The 21,441-nt window shown below is 40.2% G+C and overlaps 1 protein-coding gene across 5 annotated transcripts in view; it reads right to left on the bottom strand.

Annotated features, from left to right (window-relative positions):
- Nucleotides 1–19,772: 19,772 nt before the first annotated feature.
- HEATR5A (HEAT repeat containing 5A) overlaps nt 19,773–21,441 on the bottom strand; it is a 98,972-nt gene continuing 97,303 nt past the window's right edge. For all 5 annotated transcript variants that reach the window (XM_087823334.1, XM_087823349.1, XM_087823342.1 and 2 more), the window contains one exon: nt 19,773–21,271. In XM_087823334.1, coding sequence (XP_087679460.1) covers nt 20,964–21,271 — 308 coding nt within the window. In that variant the 3' untranslated portion in view covers nt 19,773–20,963. The remainder of the gene's footprint in view (nt 21,272–21,441) is intronic.

The raw sequence follows: 21,441 nt of genomic DNA on the forward strand, positions 1-21,441 counted from the left end.
CTATGAAAATAATCACTAGGCTAAATATTTTTATTATATATATTTTCTATATTTTAGATTTCTCTTCAGGATAGGTTCTTTCTAGGAGAATTTAATAATTAAGGTAAATAAGTTGCGTGTTTATTAGGGCTAGTTTCTCATGTTACTGGAAAACATTGGTTTACTTTTGTCCTTCAAAAATTATCAGGCTTAACACACCTGAGTAGGCAGGGCAGGTCCACAGACCAGAGAAAATTTTGCCTCATGAGGAGGTGCGCTCTGTGACAGCTCTGCGCAGTATGAAGACATTAGGGGTTAGGACTGAGAACCTTTATTATAGTGAGATGATTGTGGTTTACTTATATAATGCTTCTCCTTTCTTTTCCCGGTCCATCTTCCACTCCCCAGTTATTTTGGTTTGCTATTTAAATATTGTAATCTAATCACTTGTCCATTTAAAACAAGCAGTTCTTTTTATTCAGTATATTGGTGTCTATCTTCTGGGATAAATGCCAACAATAATCGTGTTCAACCTGACCTAGTTCCAAGGAATCAGATTGGTCAGATTTATTTTTCAGTTTTGAAAATGGAGAAACTAAAATAATTTTAAAGTAATTGGCCAGTAATATAACCAATAAGGATGGTTAGCTTTTAGGTCAATAGTAAAAATCCCAAACTAGCCCTGGTAGCGTGGCTCAGTTGGTTGGGCGTGGTCCAATACACCAAAAGGTTTCAGTCTGATTCCCGGTCAGGGCACATACAACTAGAGGGATGGGGGAGGCAACTGATAGATGTTTCCCTCCCTCCCTCCCACCCTCCCTCTCTCTCTCTCTCTGCCTTCCTCTCTCTCTAAAATCAATAAAAACATATCCTCAGGTGAGAATTAAAAAAAAAAAAATCCCAAACTAGTGTTTCTGATTGCTTGCATGAGGTTCAGTTAAGATATTTAATAAATTCAGTTTAATAAGTATCCCAGGAGTGGGATGTTGGCTTGCAGGGTCTCCTTTGTTATAGAGAGTGCAGGCTAAGGGCAAAAAGGAGAGAACATGAAATTTAAAATAATGTACAAAATTAAGAACTAAAATGTGGGTTGAAGGGAGAGAAAGAAGGTAAAAATAAACCAATTGGTCTGGCAGGCTAGGGATGAGGAAGGATTTGCGGAGATTTAGAGGATGGGCTTTGGAGCCACTTTGCGAGAAAGAGGAAGCTTAATGAGCCAACCTTTTGCTAACATTACACAGACAGTAAAGAACTAAGTCAGAATTTTAACCCAAGCCCTGGCTGGGTAGCTCAATTGGTTAGAACATCATCCCAATATGCCACAGTTTGGGATTCAATCTCTGGTCGGGATGTGTACGGGAGGCCAGTGATCACTGTTTTTCTCTCTCTCTCTCTCTAAAATATATTGTGCACGTACTGTGCACTATTGCTCTAGCTGCTTTAAATATGATCTCATTTAATCTATTCCACATCCTTCAGAAGTAGGCACTATTATTATCTGCACCTCCATTTTGCAAGTAAGGAAACTCAGAGACGGAGGTCGAGTAATTTCCCGGAGTGAGTAGTAGAGCTGGGAGTCAACCCCAAGCAGTCGGGCTCCAGAACCTGTGCTCTTAACAACTGAACTTTTCCCCCCATCATGCGTAGTGTTTTTGAGGCTGCCCCTCTGAACGTAGAGGCATATTTGTTCTTTCACAAAAGAATGATGAAGGAAGAAAAAGAAAGAGGGGTGGAGGGAGGCAAAGATAAGACCAGGGATGAGAGAAACAAGGACCATAAAGCCAGGGACAAGAGAGAGAAAAAAATTGCAGTACAGAATTGTAATATGATCCTATTTGTAAATTCACACACACACACACACACACACAGACGTTTTTTAAAAAGGAAAAATATTTTAGATTCACTGGTTTCCTGAACTGATTAGTTTTGTTGGTCTGTTATTACCTTTATTTTTCAGAATATTATTTATACAAACGGTGGTAAGAACGTTTTTTCTTGGGAAAGAAAAAGTCCTAAATTGCCTAATTTAAAACCTAACAGATTTGGGGGATATTGTGAGTGTCTGCAGATAGTCAGGAGGCTTGAGACAAACCTCTTGCGGGAACTTCCTCCCTCTGACTCCTCAGTGTGTCTGTAACACTCAGCTCCACGTGTACTTAGAAGAACAGGATATCCTGACTTAAATAACAAAGGCAGAGATGTGAGACCTCCAGATGAGGGTCCCAGTGGCTTTTCCTGTTTCTCAAATTAGCATCTCTGTTCAAAAACAAAATCCATGCTGGGATCCTCTGTTGTCCTCAAAAGATAGATCCAAAAAAGCTGGGCTGATGAGAGGATAGTGGCCCAGTGCCTTCTTTGAGCCTGAAGCAAAGGGGCCTGGCTCATCACAGCAGTGAGCTCCATGGACAGGTGTGTGCTTTTGTCACATCTTATAGTGGGGCTTTTCCCAGCAACCTCCAGGATCCAAGGTGGGGCAAGAGTTAGCTGCCTGTGCTGAGCTTTCCTCCCTCATCCCAACTGCCCTGCTGTTAGCTACAAGTGTGTGCTCCTTAGCTCTCCAATGCCAGTCATTACTCTCTACAGACACAAGCCTAGGTGCTACTGGGTTTGAGCTTGTGTTCATTGGCAGCTGGGGGACAAAGTGTGAACCTCTTCCCTTGATGGTAGCGCCTAAATCAACAGGGCTCCGAGGGACCAGGGAGTATACTTAAATGATACAAATAATTGTTATCATTATGTAAGTATCCAATGATAAAAACATCATGCCGGGACAGAAGAAATTGATGTCTTAGAAATGAGAAGATGTATTTAAAAGGAGTCAACAAAAACCTCTCCAGCAATCCCCAGTCCTTTTGATTCTCTCAGTCTCTCAATGGCCAGCTGGAAGGCAGATGGAATAATTAGAAGAGTCTAGAGTCACCATGGGACTTAACAGAAAACCAGATGGATCTTCTCACTTGGTTACCCCATGGGAAGGGCCTTTAAAACATCTAAACTTCTAAACTAAACAGTGTGTGTATTGGGGTGAGTGTGTGGTGAATTATAACAGCACCATGGATATATCTCATTTCCAGACAGGAGGATTACACTGATTTCCTCAAACACAGAAGCTATAGAAAGGCTTAATGCACTAATGCTTTCTGTTGGGGGTGTAGTAGCCTGAATGACTAATGGAGATTCAAAAGCTGCCATAGAAATGCAGAATTTTGTTAAGCACAGATCTAGCTCTGAGACTCTTGATTTTCAACATTAAGAGCCGATTACATTTCCAGAGTGGTGGATGAAGTAGCTTCTTAAATGCTTTAAAACAGTTTTTTGTTCATCAATATATATATATTTTAATTTACCTTGATTGTTGAAAGTATTACAGGTGTCCCATTTTCCCCCCCAATTGACCCCCTCCACCTCGCTCCCACCCACTCCCCAGGCCTTCACCCCATCGTCTGTGTCCATGGGTTATGCATACATGCATATAACTCCTTTGGTTAATCTCTTCCCACCCTCCATGCCCCTTCCCTCTTCCCTCTGAAATATGATTGTCTGTTACATGCATCAATGCCTCTGGATCTATTTAGTTCATCAGATTCTTTTGTTCATTAGCTTCTTGCTAAAGAAGACCCTTCAACATTTCCTGTAGTGCTGGTTTGGTGGTGATGAACTCCTTTAGCTTTTCCTTGTCTGAGAAGCTCTTTATCTGACCTTCAATTGTAAATGATAGCTTTGCTGGGTAGAGCAATCTTGGTTGTAGTTCCATGTTTTTCATCACTTTGAATATTTCTTGCCACTCCCTTCTGGCCTGAAAAGTTTCTGTTGAGAAATCAGCTGACAGTCTTATGGGTGCTCCCTTGTAGGTGACTAATTGCTTTTCTCTTGCTACTTTTAAGATTCTCTCTTTGTCTTTAACCTTTGGCATTTTCATTATGATGTGTCTTGCTGTGGGCCTCTTTGGGTTCCTCTTGTGTGGGACCCTCTGTGCTTCCTGGACTTATAAGTCTATTTCTTTCCCCAGGTAGGGGAAGTTTTCTGTAATTATTTTTTCAAATAGGTTCTCAATTTCTTGCCCTCTTTCATCTCCTTCTGGCACCCCTATAATACGAATGTTGGGCCTTTTGAAGTTGTCCCAGAGGCTCCTTATACTATCTTCATATTTCTGGATTCTTCTTTCTTTTTGCTCTTCTGGTTGGGTGTTTTTTGTTTCTTCATGTTCCAAATTGCTGATTTGATTCTCAGCGTCCTCTACTCTACTGTTGGTTACCTATAAATTATTCTTCATTTCAGTTCATGTAGCCTTCATTTCAAATTGGTACTTTATGATGTCATCGGTTTTCTCAATTATTTTCGTCATACTCTTACTAATATCCTTGAGCATCCTTATAACCATTATTCTGAACTCTGTATCTGTTAGCTTGCTTGGATCTATTTCATTTAGTTCCTTTTCTAGAGATTTCCTCTGTTCTTTCCTTTGTGACATGTTTCTTTGCCTCCGCATTTTGGCTGTTTCCTGGAGTTTGTTTCTATGTATTAGATAGAGCTGCTATGTCTCCTGGAATTTATAGAGTGGCTTTGTGTAGTAGGTGTCTTGTAGGGTCCAGTGGCTCAGCCTCCTCCGTCACCTGAGCTGGGCCTTCTAGGTGCTTTCCTGTGTGGGCTGTGTGCACTGTCCTATTGTAGTTGAACTTTGGTTCCTGTTGGCGTCACTGGGAGGAACTGACCCCCAGACCAATCGCCTATGAGGACCAGCTGCAACTACAGCCAGAGAGCTGCTGTGCTGGAGACACTCCTATGGAGCAGGATTTACTTCAGTGGAGCTTTGGTGTTCACCAAGTGTGCCCCTTGAGTGTGTCACTTGTGGATGTGGTAGGGTTGTAATCCAGCGTGGTCGAGTCTGACCACCAGGTGCACTGTCTCTGAGGCCTCCCAGGAGGTGCAAAGTGAGCCTGTGCCAGTGCCTTGCCCAGGGCCACCCAGCATGAGCTACACAGCAAACTGTAGTTGGCTGCTACTTGTGCTGGGCTTGGAGGTGCCCAGGAGAGGCCAAGCTATGAGCCAATGCAGGCTGCCGCTAGTGCCAGGCCTGGGGCCACTTATCAAGCCGTATGGGACACACTGCTACTTGTTTGAGAGATTTTAGAAAAGTCTTAAGCATGGGGCTCGACAGGCCACTTGCACAGAAAAGCCCCTGGAAATGGCCTGGATGAGCTGCAGGTGGGGAGGGGCGGGGCCTCCGGGATTCACGGGGCGGGGCCAAAGGTGGGAGTCAGGTGCTGGCGATTCAAATATGGCGCCTGCCGGCTGTATGCAGGGAGGGCTCACCAAAGGAGCCGTGGCCTCTGCCAGCCCTTCTGCCTGGGAGAAAGCTGCCCCTCCACCTCTCGCCCGGATTTCAGGCAGGTTAGTTCCTCCCCGAGTGTCCCAGGTCCTTTCAGGCTGCTGCCCGGGGCTGGGGCTCAGAGGGAGGGTCTGAGTGAGTCGGTGACCCGGCCCTTTAAGAGGAGCTGCTGGGGCTCCCGCAGCCTCCTCGACCCTCAGCGACAGTCCCGCTGGTTTCACAGCCCAGAGTTGTGGGGACGTCTCCTCCTGGCCCTGGAGCCCTGGGCTGGGGGCCTGCTGTGGGGCTGGGACCCCTCACTCCTCTGGGAAACCCCCCACTTCTGAGATTCCCTCCGGGTTTAAGCCACAGCACCAGGTGTGGGCCCCCGGCCGCGTCTCCGCCCCTCCTCCCGGTCTCGATGCTCCTGGTTGTAGACCTTCTTCTGTGCAGCCAGATCTCAGGAGGCTCTGAGTGACGGTGGTTCTGTATTTTAGTTGTAATTTTGATGTGGTTGCGGGAGGCGGCGGGTGCAGCTGTTACCTAGGCCGCCATCTTGTTTCCTCTCTCTGTTCATCGATACTTTAAATGACAAACTCATGGAAGGAAATTCAACAACAAAGAAAGGATTAGGCAATTCCCTGTGCTTATGAAAGAACATGTGAGTGAACACACACGTTACAGCAAATATACAAATTTGTATATGAAATATATATTTGTATTATATATGTATAATCTATTTATAAAATCATAAATAGGCACATAATATGTGTTCTATTCTGCAACTTTTTTTAAACAATTAAGTGTATATTGGGCTTTTTACAAATCAGTATAATTGATCTGTTACATCAAAATAAACAGTTTCTCCCTGGCTGGGGAGCTCAGTTGGTTAGAGTGTCATTCCGGTGGCCAAGGTTGCCGATTTGATCTCCAGTCAGGGCACATACAAGAGGCAACCAGAGAATACATAAATAAGTGAAACAACAGATCAACATTTCTCTTCCTCTCTCAATCTCTCTCTCTCTCAAGTCAGTGAATAATAATAAAATAAAATCCTTTTAAAAAATAGGTCCATATAATTCCAATATTACTGTGCTTTAACTGGCACCTTGGCAATGAACATTTAGGTTGCTCATAGTTTTTGTCTCTTTCATTAAAGTAGGTATTACTTAATTGGCTTCCAATATGTTGTACCGATTAACACTCCCACTAATGGTATATGTGGGTTCCTGTGTCTGAACACCCCTATTGTCATTGAGTCTTAACAACACTTTGCTAAGTAGATTTTAATTTTTATTCTCAGTTCTTTGCAGTGGTAATGCATGAAGTTAGCACACTCACCTGAGTAAACAAACTATAGATTCTTGGGTCAGTGTAAGAGTAATTACACTGCAAATCCAGTCTGATTTGTGATTCTCTACTTTATTTTCTGCAGATTTGGGACTTGGAAAGGACATTCTCATACAACACTCCAAGTGGTGAGTGGGTCCACAGGCTGGACAGCAGTGTTGCACAGTGGACTGTGCTAGGCCTCTGTTTCCAGTTTCCAGGGCACTTACAGTTAATATCCCCTAAGTATAGGCTGGTAGTTTAAACATGGTTTGTGGGGGTGGGGGGGAGGCGGGGGGAGACATTTCAACATTCAACTTGGGAGGACAGAAGCACATTTCCCCTCTACTGTAGGTATATGGGGCGTATGTACCATCTCTCACCTCCTACCTTCCTCACATCTTCCCCAGAGTTTTGGATCTTGAAAATAGGCCACCCTCCCTTACATCCTACCCTTTCTGAATGAAAGACAAACTGAGAAGCAGAGACTACTAAATGGGAGAAGAGAAAAGAGAAGTGGGAGAAGGTAGATAAAAATCCCCCTGAGATATGGAGAAAAGGCAAAGGTTTCAGTTCCCCTTGTCGACAAGGCAAAGACGGTATGGAGGCCCAGGAACAGGCTCAAAATAGTGACCCTGGCAGGGCACACCAGACTTCTGAGATTGAGCAGAAAAGCATCCAGCTCATGAGGTCTCCAACGTCTTTTTTTCAGTCATCAACTAAAATGCCAAACGAAAGGCATTTTTCCAGGGGCTTGATGAACTTGCTAGCAACCAGCAGTTTCTTCAGATCTCTTGAATGAGGAAGCAGAGTTCTCTTCTATGTTGAGGAAAAGGAACCTGTTTCCTGGAAATAGCTCTGCCATGTTTCACCAGAAATACCTGCATAGAGCCTGCCAGAGTGGTTCAATTGGCTGAGCATCATCCTGTGCACCAAAAGGTTGCTGGTTCAGTTCCTGGTCAGGGCACATACCTGGGTTGCCTGTTGGTTATATTTCACAAGGCTCTGATGATGTTTTATGTTCTCAGAAGGAAGAGACAAGTAAACAAAAGTCTGCTTCAGTATTCTGGATGCCTGGGTGCACAAAGGATAGTATATATACTCTTATCTCTATACCCACCACAGTGTTTCTGGCACTGAAAAACATCAAACCAGAAACCCTTGTTTTTTGTTTGTTTGTATTTGTACAGTGATTATTGTCCTTTTTCTGTTTGTTTGTTTTTACTAATCCTTACCTTAAAATGTCTATCAACTGGTTTTTAAATTTTATTTATTATTTTATTTTTAATTACAGTTGACATTCAATATTATATTAGTTTCAGGTGTAGTGGTTAGACATTTATATAACTTCTGAGGTGATCCCCCTGAGAAGGTTAGTACCCACCTAATATCATACATACTTATCAATACTATTGACTATATTTCCTATGCTGTACTGTAGATCCCCAGGTTTAAAAAATTTTAAATCACAGCTTTTTGTTGCAGATTTTTATTCACTTTTTCTTCTTTTTTCTTTTTAATTAAAAAAAAAATTATCTTTATTGTTGAAAGTATTATAAATGTCCCCCTTTTTCCTGCATTGATCTCTTCCACCATGCACCCCTCCCAAAAGACCTTCATCACACTATTGTCTGTGTCCATGGGTTATGCATATAAGTTCTAAGGTTAATCTCTCCCCACCCACTCCTGCCTTCCCTCTGAGATTCGTCAGTCTGTTCAATGCTTCTATGTCTCTGAATCTATTTTGTTCATCGGATTATTTTGCTCATTAGATTCCACATATGAGTAAAATCATGAGATACTTGTATTCCTCTGATTGGCTTATTTCACTTAGTATAATATTCTCCAGGTCACTCCATGCTGTTTCATAGGGCAAGGAATCCTTCTTTTTTACAACCGCATAGTATTCCATGGTATAACTGTCTGAGAAGATGCTTGATATGATTTCAATCTTCTTAAACTTGTAGAGACTTGTTTTATGTCCTAACATGCGGCCTATCTTTGAGAATGTCCCATGTGCACTTCAGGAGAATGCATATTCTGCTCTTTGGGGTGAAAGGTTCTGTAAATGTCAATTAAATCCATCTGATCTAGTTTGTCATTTAGAATCCCTGTTTCCTTGTTGATTTTTTGTCTGGAAGATCTATCCAGTAAAGTAAGTGGGATGTTAAAGTCCCCTACTATGACTGTATTGCTCTCGATCTCTCCTTTAAAGTACTCCAGAAGATTTTCCCCAGCTTGTGTGAGTCTTTTGTTCTGAGTTGGGTCTCTTGTAGACAGCATATATTTGGGTCATGTTTTCTTTCTCTCCTTCCTCCCTCCCTCCCTCCCTTCCTTCCTTCCTTCCTTCCTTCCTTCCTTCCTTCCTTCCTTCCTTCCTTCCTTCCTTCCTTCCTTCCTTCCTTCCTTCCTTCCTTCCTTCCTTCCTTCCTCTTTTCTTTTCTTTTCTTTTCTTTTCTTTTCTTTTCTTTTCTTTTCTTTTCTTTTCTTTTCTTTTCTTTTCTTTTCTTTTTTATATATCTTTATTGATTTCAGAGAGAGGAAAGGAGAGGGAGAGAGATAGAAACATCAATGATGAGAGTCATCATTGATTCACTGCCTCCTGCATGCCCCCAACTGGGCATTGAGCCCGCAACCCGGGCATGTGCCCTGACCGGGAATCGAACCGCGATCTCCTGCACCCTAGGTCGATGCTTAGCTGCTGAGCCATGCCCGGCTGGGCTGCTTTGCATTTTTTATATAATTAAGACCAATCTCTATATATTCTTCTATTTGTTTACCTAGCTTAGCCTGCACAAATACATTATTTTAAATGCTATGTAAATAAATTTTTAAAGTTTTTGTAATTTCCTGTAGCATATACACCACAATATCCTTATCCATGATCCTATTGGATATTTAAGTTTGTTCAAATAAATTATTGTGTATGTTTTCTTAGCTGTTTTTAACATTTCCTTAGGATAACAAGAGTAGCATTATTATACCCAAAGGTAGGAGTGCTAATATTAAGCTTGTGCCCAATAAATGCAAAAATGCATAGAAGCAGAGAATGGAGAAAAGGCACTGGTCATTATAATTATAAAAAAATTAAACCTACTCCTGTATAATAAAAATTCAGATAGTCTGCATCTTAGGACCAGAGGAACTGCTGGAGGAGGATCAGTTCTTTTCTTGTTTTTCATACAGGACTATTCCCAGAGAATTCTTAAAGAGTCCAATGTCTTGGAAAGATTGAGACACTTGGGAAGAAGAAATCCTTTCTTGTACATACCACTAAAGGAGAACAACAATATCTTTTAAAAGTCTTATTTCATTTATGCTTACTTCTGTGAATGATCAATGTAGTCAGTCATTTTTGCTTAATTGCTAAACGTCACCTTTGTATCGGCCAGTTGCTGCAACTTCCAAAGGCAGTCAGAGATTTTTTAGTCTTCCAGAGGAAACAGGAATTTACAAGGCTTTTAGACAAGGCTAAATCATAAATTCACCACACCTACAAACTCCCCATCTTACAGGAAAATAACATGGGAATGGATTTGTGCACCTCCTCAGCTGAATGTCGCCAGCACACTGTGGGTGCCTGTAGGATGTCTCCTGAGTAGGACAGCACGGACATCTGGGTGGAGCACCACAAGCTTACCATAAGTTTGATAATTCTGATACACACTCAAGGATAAATCAGGCTTTGATTGGACCTATTTGATCCAATTTGATCTTTTGTCAGAAACTCCTTACCAGATAAGATTTAAAGAAGTTAAAAGGTCTCTTTTTCTCCCTTCCCCCAGCTGCACAGATAAGTTAACAAACTCAAAGGCCAAGGGATAGGGCAGGAAGCCAAAATTGCCAATTATGAGAACTTTGGCCACCCACGAGGGTGTACAAAGTAAACCAGCACACATCTTTTCATTTCTTCATAGTTCATTAGGTAACATATAATACTCTTCAACTGAACAAATTTACAGTCACATGCCTAGGGCCTTCTTATTTATCCAGTCTCTCCCACGTTGACCATGCATCACCAAAAATATCTTCTGTAGATTTTGGTTATGTGTAAAAAAGAATTGTTATTTGAGTCATAATTAGTCTCCAGATAATTAACTCATGAACTTGTGGCTAAAAGTTTCCTTTGTTAACATGGCTTTAGATTCCACTAAAGTAGAGCTCACAGACACGGGAGAGGAACAAATTTGGTTGGGGAAATTACTGTTTGGCACATACTTCTTAAACCAATTGAGCTTGATTTCACTGTATTTTTTTATTAGTCAAGGGTGGGTAAGAGACTTTATATAACTGCTGTTTTAATTTGCTGAGTTAGAGAAGTTCCTTGCTTTGTTACTTAGTTCCTTAAATAGCTTGTGTGAATCTAGCTCTTTTGACTTTCTTCATGAATATTCATTCTATCACCACTCAGTAATTATTTGGGGCTGTATTTTGGATCCAGCTGTTTAAGAAGAATGACTGAGAAGGAAATTAAGCCAAATTTATTCTATGAGGTGAGATCAAAATAGGAGTTGATCTTAAGCCTACAGTCAAAATGAAGTCAGGCATACAGAAAAAAATGTACAAGGTGATTGTGAAGTTTGCTCCTAAATGAAATATAAATCTGCAGCCAGCTGAATCTCATTTCAGAGTCAGCTCAGGGCCAGCTGGCAGCCTCTGCAGTCCTTAGCAGTGTGGTAAATCCACTCAATATGTTGAATTCAGCTGTCTTCTCTCTTTTTTCCCCCTTTTTCTTTCCTCTTGATTCAAGTTATCCAAGGATCCTTTTCTTGAAAGTTAGAAAATAGGACAACAGATTCAGTGTCAACACCAGCTGTGGCAGTTACTTGCTTTTTTTTTTTTTTTTAATTTTTAAAGCTTTTATTAGAAAGTTGATTTCATATGATCTCATGCTGAAATAAGTCTATATCTGAGGATGCTAAAAGCCTCACTGCCAAGCCAGTTTTGAATACAGTCTAAACTGGGAACGGAAGAGCCTTCATTAGCATGACAGCCAAGAAGTTAGTCAGTTGTAGATGTAGCTTTAAAGGTCATTGGCTCACTTGCAAGAATGCTGGCAGCCTCAACATTTGCTAGAAATTCCTCTCATTAGTCAATTGTTTTTGAATTTCTTTCCACTGGGAATCCCAAGAATGTTTCTTGCCTGAGTGTACCATTCTCAGCTGATCTCTCTTGCCTAGATGTTAGGAATGGTGCCCAGCAGCATCCCCCGTGAATCACAGGTCAGGAGGCAGGAAGCCTTCCATGTTCTTTGCCTATACTGCCACCACCCTGCCTCTCTGTGACTCAGTCCACACTCCCAAAAGGGCATAAACAACATACCTTGAGAAAAACACATGAGGCTTAGACCCAGAAGAATCAGAACCAGAAAAGCCCTCAGATAGCCTGTCCAAGAGGGGAACTGACCATCCTGGCTTCCCAGGTACTAAGAAATATAGGCCTTTCAGTGCTAAACTGGGAATCCTAAGTAAACTGGGATACTTGGTTACACTACTCTCAACTGCTTTGCAGAGAAGAAACTGAGGCCCAGGAGGTTGACTTGCCCAAGCTAACAACATTAGTCAGTGGCAGATCCAGATTTAGAATCCAGATCCATTGGTGCTAGAATCCAGTGCTCTTTCTATGCTGGTACTTCCTTATATTCCCACAGTGCACTGCATGTCATAGGTGTTTGTGTTTCTATTGTGGTTGTTTTTTGAGTTCAAGTGAAGTGCTTTTCACAGATATGATCATTCCTAATTAGTAATGATCTCACTCAAGTTCATCATGAATCAATGGTGAAATAAAGTCTCTACTTCTAGACTCTGAACAAAGCAGAGTGAATTAAAGAGAGGGAGGCTTAGTGAGCAACAATTGTATAAAGATGAAGAGACCTATATGTACAGGTTGGCTGAGCAACACTGCAGCTGGGGACAATAGAAATACAATATGGGGTGTAAACACCAAACAGAAGGATATATTATTTCCCTGTCTTCAGAGGTAGAGTATGGTAGAAAGAAAAGTATCATCATTCCTCTGACAAAGGAAGAAAGGTAACCATGGAGACACACACACAGTAATGACCACGTGATGAAAATTTGTATCACTTGACCTTCATGGCTATATGATTTCCAAGGACTTCAAAATAACCTAATTCCCAGCAGCATTGTCTGTTCTTCTAGGTATGAGATTTGCCCTGTTTTTCTTTCCAATTTTCTCCCCTGGATATTTTTATTTTTATGTTTTTATTTTTTAAAGTTTATTATTATTATTTTTTAATATATCTTTATTGATTTGAGAGGAAAGGAGAGGGAGAGACAGATAGAAACATCAATGATGAGAGTCACTGATCGGCTAGCCCACAACCGGGGCATGTGCCCTGACCGGGAATCGAACCCTGATCGCCTGGATCCTAGGTTGACGCTCAACCGCTGAGCCAAGCCCGGCCGGGCCTCCCCTGGATATTTTTAAAGTAGCATAAATTACTAGGGATCTGTTGTACCTAGATCTTTATGATCACTTGTCTAAACACTGCTGTATTCCAATCAGTGCTATAGTCTCACCTGCAAGAGGCACTGGTGTTATGCACATGAGGGAACAGAGACTAGCTGAGGATTAAGACTGGAGAAATGCATCTTGCAAACAGGGTCCAGGAACATGATTCATTGTGGCTTCTTCACCAGCTGGTGGGGTAGTGCTTGGCACTGGATTTCTTTTATCTGGGATGGAGCCCAAGGAAGTGGTACACGGAAAGGGAGCAGCATAAACAAAATAGAAGTGACTAAGGTGTTTTGACACTCATTAAGATGGGCGTTACTTTCAAAATGGGAGCCAGGTACCTACTTTTCTATTCCACCACACCTTTTCCTGCTGGTGACCAGAGACAGAGCTACCTGTTCTTCTGCCTAATCCCTAAAAACATAGGTGAACAGGGGCTGAGCTGACCTACTTAGCAAATACCTACTATAGTGTTAACCAGCAAACTTACCCGAGGCAGTGGTCACGTTCACATAGCTCCTCTGCTTTAGGCTGAAGGCCAGACTGGGAGCTGACCTTAGGACAGCGACAGTGCTTCTCAAAGAATGGACTGTGACCATCCATTAGAAGCAAGGGGGATGGGAAACAAGTGCTGATTAAAAAATGCAAATTATTAGACCTTACCCCAGACATTGTGAATCAGATTTTTGTTTTTCAAAATAAACTTTTAAATTCAGAATAGTTTGTTTTGGATTTACAGAAAAGTTGTAAAGACAATACAGTATACCAATTTTGTTTATACATTCATCAATTGATGAACAAGTACTTGGGCTGCTCCCACTTTTTGGTTATTATCAGTAATTCTGCTATAAATATTCATGTAAAAGTTTTTGTGAATTTTTTTTTTATTCTTACCCAAAGACATGCTTATCAATTTGAGAGAGAGAGAGAAATAACTTTGATGGGTTGCCTCCTGTACTAGCCCTGACCGGGGATTGAACCCACAACCTTTCAGTTTATAGGATGACCCTCCAAACCAACTGAGTCACACTGGCCAGGCCTTTTGTGAATGTTTTAAACTGATTCATACCTAGGAGTGGAATTACTAGATCATATCATAATTATGTTTAACTTTTTGAGAAACTATCAAACTGTTTTCCAAACCAGCTGCACTAATTGAAGTCTCACCAGCAATATATGAAGGTCCTAATTTCTTCACATCCTTCCCAACACTTGTTTTTTTAAAAATTTTATTTAAAGTATGTGCTATCATTCTTTTCTTTAAAAAATTTTTATTTTAAATTTATTTTTCAATAGTAGTTGACATATGATATCATATTAGTTTCATGAACCTGCATTTTTTTTAAAGGCTTACCTGAGGATGTTTTTATTGATTTAGAGAGAGAGGAAGGGGAAGAGAGAGAGACATCAATGTGAGAGAGAAACATCAATCAGTTGCCTCCAGTACACTCCTAACCGAGGCTAGAACTTGCAACCTAGGTATGTGCCCTGACTGGGAATGGAATCCACAACCTTTTGGTGTATGGAAAGATGCTCCAATCAACTAATTTTCTTTCTTTTATTGACTTTTTAGAAAGAGAGAAAGGTAGGGGAGAGAGAGAGAGAAACATCAATTGTTCCACTTTTTTATGCATTCGTTGGTTGATTCTTTTGTGTGTATGTTTATTTTTGTTTAAAATATTACAGATGTCCCTTTTTCTCCCCAATGACCCATTCCACCCCTTCCCATCCCCCTCCCCAGTCCCTCTCCCCACCATTGTCCGTGTCCTTGGGTTGTGCATATCTGCATATAAATTCTTTGGTTACTCTCTCTCCCTCCACCCACCCGTCCTCCTCCATCCCTGACATTTGTCAGTCTGATCCATGCTTTCATGTCATTGGATCTATTCTGTTCTTCAGTTTTTTAAGTTCTTTAGATTCCACATATAAGTGAGATCATGTGATATTTGTCTTTCTCTGCCTGGCTTATTTCACTTAGCATAATATTCTCCCAGGTCCATCCATACTGTCCCAAAGGGTACGAGGTCCTTCTTCTTTACAGCTGCGTAGTATTCCATGGTGTAAATGTCCCACAGCTTTTTAATCCACACATCTGTTGATGGGCACTTGGGCTGTTTCCAGATCTTAGCTATTGTAAATAGTGCTGCAATGAACATAGGGGTGTGTATATTCTTTCTGATTAGCGTTTCAGGATTCTTAGGATATATTCCTAGAAGTGGGATCACTGGGTCAAAAGGCAGCTCCATCTTTACTTGTTTGATTCTTTTTAAATTTTTAAAAATATTTTTTTAAATTAATTTTTTGAGAGAGAGGAAAGGAGAGGGAGAGAAAGAAAAACATCTATGTGAGAGCAAACATGGATCAGCTGCCTCCTGCCCTCCCTCTACTGGGGCCCGAGCCCACAACCCAGGCATGTGCCCCCACCAGGAATCGGACGGGAAACCTCCCGGTGCATGTGATGACACCCAACCAACTGAGCCACATGGGGCTCCACAAACTTTTTAATACAATATTGGGAAATCAGAACGATCATATTAATAATGGGAAAAAAAGTATCTGTGATAAAAAAAGTAGTAGTGAAGGGCAGAATAACAATACCTCTGACTGGTGACTAGGAAGTGGCCTGGTGTAACCACTTCTCATTTGATATTGACTCACAATACAAAAGCATTTCCATCATTTAGAAAAATCTATTTTTAGGAAGTTTTTGTGTTTAAAAAAATGGCCTGGATGATGAGTTTCTACTACTTAACATTACTAGGGAGGAAAAGATATGGAAACACAAGTCACACTGGCAATTCAAGGAGTCGTTAGCACTCCTCCAGAGTTTGGTTATAAAATACAAATCCCTTGTTCATCAAGAGCAGAAACAAGTAACCAACAGAGAAATACTGGGTTTAAAGGCTTTTTTGCTCAGAAGAGAGCCTCAGTTTTGGTTGGACAGGCATGTGTTTTTTCCTGAGACTACTTACACTACCTCCAATAATAGCACCAACAAAAATCCTCTTGCTGTGTCATTGGCATACTTTAAATTGTTTTTAAAAATATCTCACTTGTTCTTTCTTAGAATAGTATAGCTTATAAAGTAGTTGACTACTTCTGATATGTATGTGTGCATGTGTGTATTAGTTTTTTTATCTTTAGGTATTTTTTCAGAAAAAAAATGATTAGATGATTAGATTTTGATCCCATTAAGCAAAATATTGTCAACATTAGTTTTTTTAATCAGCAACAATGACCTCTTAATTTCTTAAAAACAGAATACTTTTTAAAAAAAATGTGGTTTAAAAAAAGTACATTGTCTAGTTAAAGAATGATATGTGGACATGTATTAAGAATGGCCATCAAGCCCTAGCCGGTTTGGCTGAGTGGTTAGAGCATTGGCCCTTGGACTAAAGGGTCCCAGGTATGATTCTAGCCAAGGGCACGTACCTCTGTTGAAGGCTTGATCCCCAGCTGGGTTGGGAGGCAACCAACTGATGTGTCTCTCTCACATCGATTTCTTTCTCTCTCTGTCTCTCTCTCTCTCCCTCCCACTGTCTCTGAAAAGCAATGGAAAAAATATCCTCAGGTAAGGATTAAAAAATAATAGTAAGAAGAAAGAATGGCCATTAAGTAAAGAGAATTTTTCCCAAATAGTCTGTAGAATTGTCATTTTACAATGCCCCAGAGTAGTGCAGGAGTCCTAACCAAACAGAAATACAATTAAAGGAAGCTAGCTCCTTTGAATTTAAAGAAACTGGGATTGTATTTGTGGTCTTTACTGGATATATTCCAGCTCTATATCACAACACAGAATTTCCCATTTTCTCAAAGCAAAAGCCCAGGCATCAGTTAAATAGATGGGTAAATAAAAGTCAACCGGGCACAACTCATTAACGGGCAGTTGAACTGATAACTGATCACGGTCAGCTCGCAGTTGAATAACTATATTGCTAGCAAACATGGAGATAAATTTCTTCTAATAAATTGAGGTCTTATAAGGGTTAAGAAGTTATTTGTAAAGGGGAAAGTGCATTCAATTGATGGAGAAATTGCAATATATGTCATTACCTTATCCCTACAGTCCATGTTAATGGACTTTGGAAAGATACATAGGCAGGCTATTGAAGCTTTAGAACTGTTGCCTTATGTAAGGAAATGTAGTCATTAAACCACCAGAAATGATTCACTATTTTAACATTAGGTTTTTTGGGGGGTTTTGAGTACAGAATTTATTTCACGTTGTCAGTTCTGTGTTAACATTATCAGTTTATTAGCTTGAAGGCTGAATTTCTTCTCTTGTAATACAAACTAATATAATAAAAAGATAGAGTTATTTAGGATATGGGGAACTTGTCTCTTCAAAATCAGTGTTATGAAGACGCTTGGGTTATGCACTTAGTATACATTTATCTCATCAATACTATTCTGACAGCCTGAATCATATGATATTCCTTCCATCAAGTCCATTTCTGAAGCTCCAGTTTTCTTCTCTGGGCTCCCATAGCACTAGGCTTATACAGCATTTATTGTTATCTGTTTAAGTGTGCCCTTTAAGTTGAAGCTGAGCATTGAAAGAAGAGAAAAGCTATATATACCTTGATAGATTCAGGACTGCCACAGCGCTTTTTCTGTCTTCAGTATAGACCCTGGGTTCAAATCTCAGCTGTCAAGACTTAATTTTCTTATCAGTAAAGACATATTTACTAATACAATGTGAAAGATTAAGGGTGGGTGGTGGTGGTGCATGGGCAGGCTAAATAGCCATCTCAGACAGCTGAATAAAGAAAAAAATTTATTAAAAGGGGATGGGACTATCCAAAGGGAAGGGCTGCATAGCACTGAGCCAAAGGGTATTGGTCCATGATGGCAGCAAAAATATACTTGGGACAGTGAAACAAGAAAAGAGCATAGAAGCAGCAACAGAAGAACCTAGGCTGGGCTGCTCTGGCTCATTAAGTCGGAGAGAGAAGGGGCCTTGGAGACAGGCTCAGGGGAGTTAGCTCAGGATGAGCTGCTGCTGCCCATTGCTCCCCTGGTTGCAAGTCTCTTGGGGTCCCCTTAAAGGGATGGAGATGGCATTGAACATATTTATCTCTTTCTTGCAGGTGGGAATCTTAGGGGCGGTCTCAGGGGAGTGTCTCAATAGAATATTCATCAGCTTTCCAGGTGTGCTCAGCATTGTGGTCACCACTGACTGGTCCCTGACAGGGCAGTGTGTCATTAGTAAATGTATCTGGTCCTGAGGCAGTCACCATGCCACTTGTCTGGTTTTGCTGCTTACCTGGGCCTGGAGCTGAAATAAAACTGAGACCTAGATATTATTTTTAGGGAGGAATGCTCAGGGGCTATATGCTAGGATATAGGATAGATTACCCTGGGGACAAGGTTCTTATTTTCCCAGTTTTGCCTCTTGCTAGGCATCCAGGGCTTTCTGCCCTGGTGAGTTTCTGTACCCTAGTTTCTGTACCTGGCCCATCTAACACAATGTTTATAAAGCACTGCATTTTTAAAAAGGCTTTAGTATAGAGCCTAACTCAAAGTTCCTCATTCCACGCACGACATGGGACATAGTATTTTTTCATAACTGTCAACATTCATATAGCAACTTTAACCCAACCAATTCAGGACACCATATCACTAAATGATGAGTAGAAATCTTAATGTTAAAAACTGATCTATAAAACCCCAAATTCAACTGAGTATATTTTAGAAATCTTACTGGCTTTATTTAGCAATTCATGAATCGGGCAGTTTTCCATCTGGCAGATAGAAAGGAGCTCTGAGGAGCTGTAAGAAATGACTTTCATAGGCACAAGGAAGTGGGAACAAGAAAGTTGCACTAGCAAAAAGCAGATTGGTTGCAGGAAGGTTACTTTTCTTTAGGAGATGGTAAGGGTCTGTCAGGCCTCATAATGCTGATTAGATGACTTCTGATTGACTGGTTAAAGATTCCATTTCTGGGAGAGGCCAGAATTGTATAACTAAGTGACATGGGCCTTAGCATGAGCGACTCCTGTGGGGCCTGTTGTCTTCTTTTTAATGGAACTGAATGATACAATTAAAATATATAAAACAACATAAAAGAACCCAAAGATCAAATTAATAAATTATACCGAGAACCCAGTCTAGCATTTGCCTTGGCAAAGGAGTAAACTTCCGAGATCAAATCCATCCTACATTATTCTAACTGAAGTTATTAAGTACCTCGTTGATGCTGCAGAGCAGTTAGAGAAGACAAAATGCTCTTTGAGGAGGCACAGTCTAAGGAGATATTAAAATGCAATGTGATGTTCCATGTATAGAAGAATGTATAAAGCTCTACAGGAACACAGACGAGGAAGCAGTTCAAGTTGGTTGGTATAAGAGGAGGGAAAGAAGTTAAAGGAGAGGGACCAAGGGGAGGAGACATAGTGATATTTAAACCAGGTCTAAGAGGAGTGGGACCCTGCCAGATAGATCAAAGGAGGGAAGGGCAGGTGAAGAAAACAGTAAGAAGTATACATTCAAATTCCTCGAGACAATTAGGAAGACAGAGAATCCAAATCATTGCAAAGAATGCTCCAAAGAAAGGGCTCCCCTGAGAAAAAAGGCCAAGTTACAGATAAGGAATATTATTTGCTCTGTAAAATTGATTTTTCTGCAATCTGTGAGATTAACCAGCCATCTTTTGTGGGTAAATAATATCAAATACGAGAACAATAAAGAAAATTAGCTTTATTTATGTAAATTAGAAAAACTGATTGTAGTGTTAGAGTTTGTCAAATGTTTTCATTCTGAACAATTTACAAGAGTACTATATACAAACATAATAAAATAGAGTACATTACATTGCTCTTGCTTGACTCAAAGTGTTTTCTCAATTCTGAACATGCCACTATCACTTTGGTTTTAATATTTAACAGGGAAATGCTTTTTTGACATAGTGCTTGATTCACAGAGTATAACACTGAAGTGGAAGGAGAGTCAATGATCACCAACAATTAAAAAATATTTTTCAACCAATATGACTTTATCATCAGTTTTTTTCTATATTAAAATACATTTCATGTTAAAAAAACATACTTGTATTCACTGATGATATCAATTTGTTGTACTAAATTTGACATTTATATAAACCTATAGTTGATCTAAATATAGATATGAATCTATATTAAACTCACTGGTATGACTGTTTGCCACAATGAAAATGAACAAAATTGTTATGAACGGAGGTAACAGAAAATCCATTTGAAACATTGAAGTGAAATGCCCTCTTTTATTTAAAAGAAGTAAAATTTCTATTTTCTGAACCCAACAAACAAAACCAAAAGATGGCTGAAAACCCATGATATTTATAGACACCAAATCTAAAGTCACACTGTAGGGCTGTAATTAATTTGTACTATTATATATTGAATAATTCTAAACCAAGTTTCCTAAATGGCTTTCCAGTCATTTATGCTGTTTGAGAAATCCAAGAAAGTTTCATATAATTGCTGAATAAGGCAGAATTTTAAGTTAGCAATTGGGATACATTATAAATGAGATAATTTATAACAGAGTCCAATCTATCATAGTATTAAGTATACCACGGGTGTATGGACTATTAGAGAAATCCATTTCATTTTTAAAGCAGTGGATTGTTTAGTAAGGTCATTTCTTTAGCACTTTCTTGAAATTCCTGGCAAGAATTCTGACAGAGCTGTGTAGTTTTATTAAATGGAGAGAGAAAAACACACACAAAAAATGTTGTTTGTCATTACTTTGAAAAGTCACAGTTATTTAAATTAAAACAATCAGCCAGACCTCCAAGTGCACTTGTGTCTAAAATGTCACTTTTGTCCCCAAAGAGAAGGAAATAATCAAGTACTATATTAAGGTGCTTGTTAGTTAGAAAAAAGGAACATCAGAGGAAATTGGTCTTCAACTGGATGCTTGAATTTTTCCCAGGATGCTTAGTATGTTTAGATGTTGGTGTCCCGCCTTTGACACTTTCTTGATTGCCTTTTATAGCAGCCTCAAGGCGGGCCTTCAGGGCTGGAGAAGAAGCCATTATACTTTTAAACACTGATGAATATTGAGGTCCAATCTGCATAAGATTTTGCAAAGCAAAGTCGTGTAAATTTCTCATTACGGAAGTTGCTGACCCCAGAGCATTCTCATCCAAAAGGAAGGAGATGAGGATGGGCAGAAGACAGGCCACCAGCTGAGCACCTGGGAAGGAAGCAAACGAGGTAAGTGCTGCGTTCAGGGAAAGAAATGTTTATTTATTACACAAAGTTGTAAATACACTTGATCTGCACACATTTTTGCCCACTTAAGGGAAAAACAATTCTTCCTATCTCTTCTCCCAAATTAATACTACTTGGGATTAATGTAACACT

This window comes from Miniopterus natalensis, chromosome 1 (genome assembly GCF_054644295.1).
Source record: "Miniopterus natalensis isolate mMinNat1 chromosome 1, mMinNat1.hap1, whole genome shotgun sequence".
In the NCBI taxonomy this organism is placed as follows: domain Eukaryota; kingdom Metazoa; phylum Chordata; class Mammalia; order Chiroptera; family Miniopteridae; genus Miniopterus; species Miniopterus natalensis.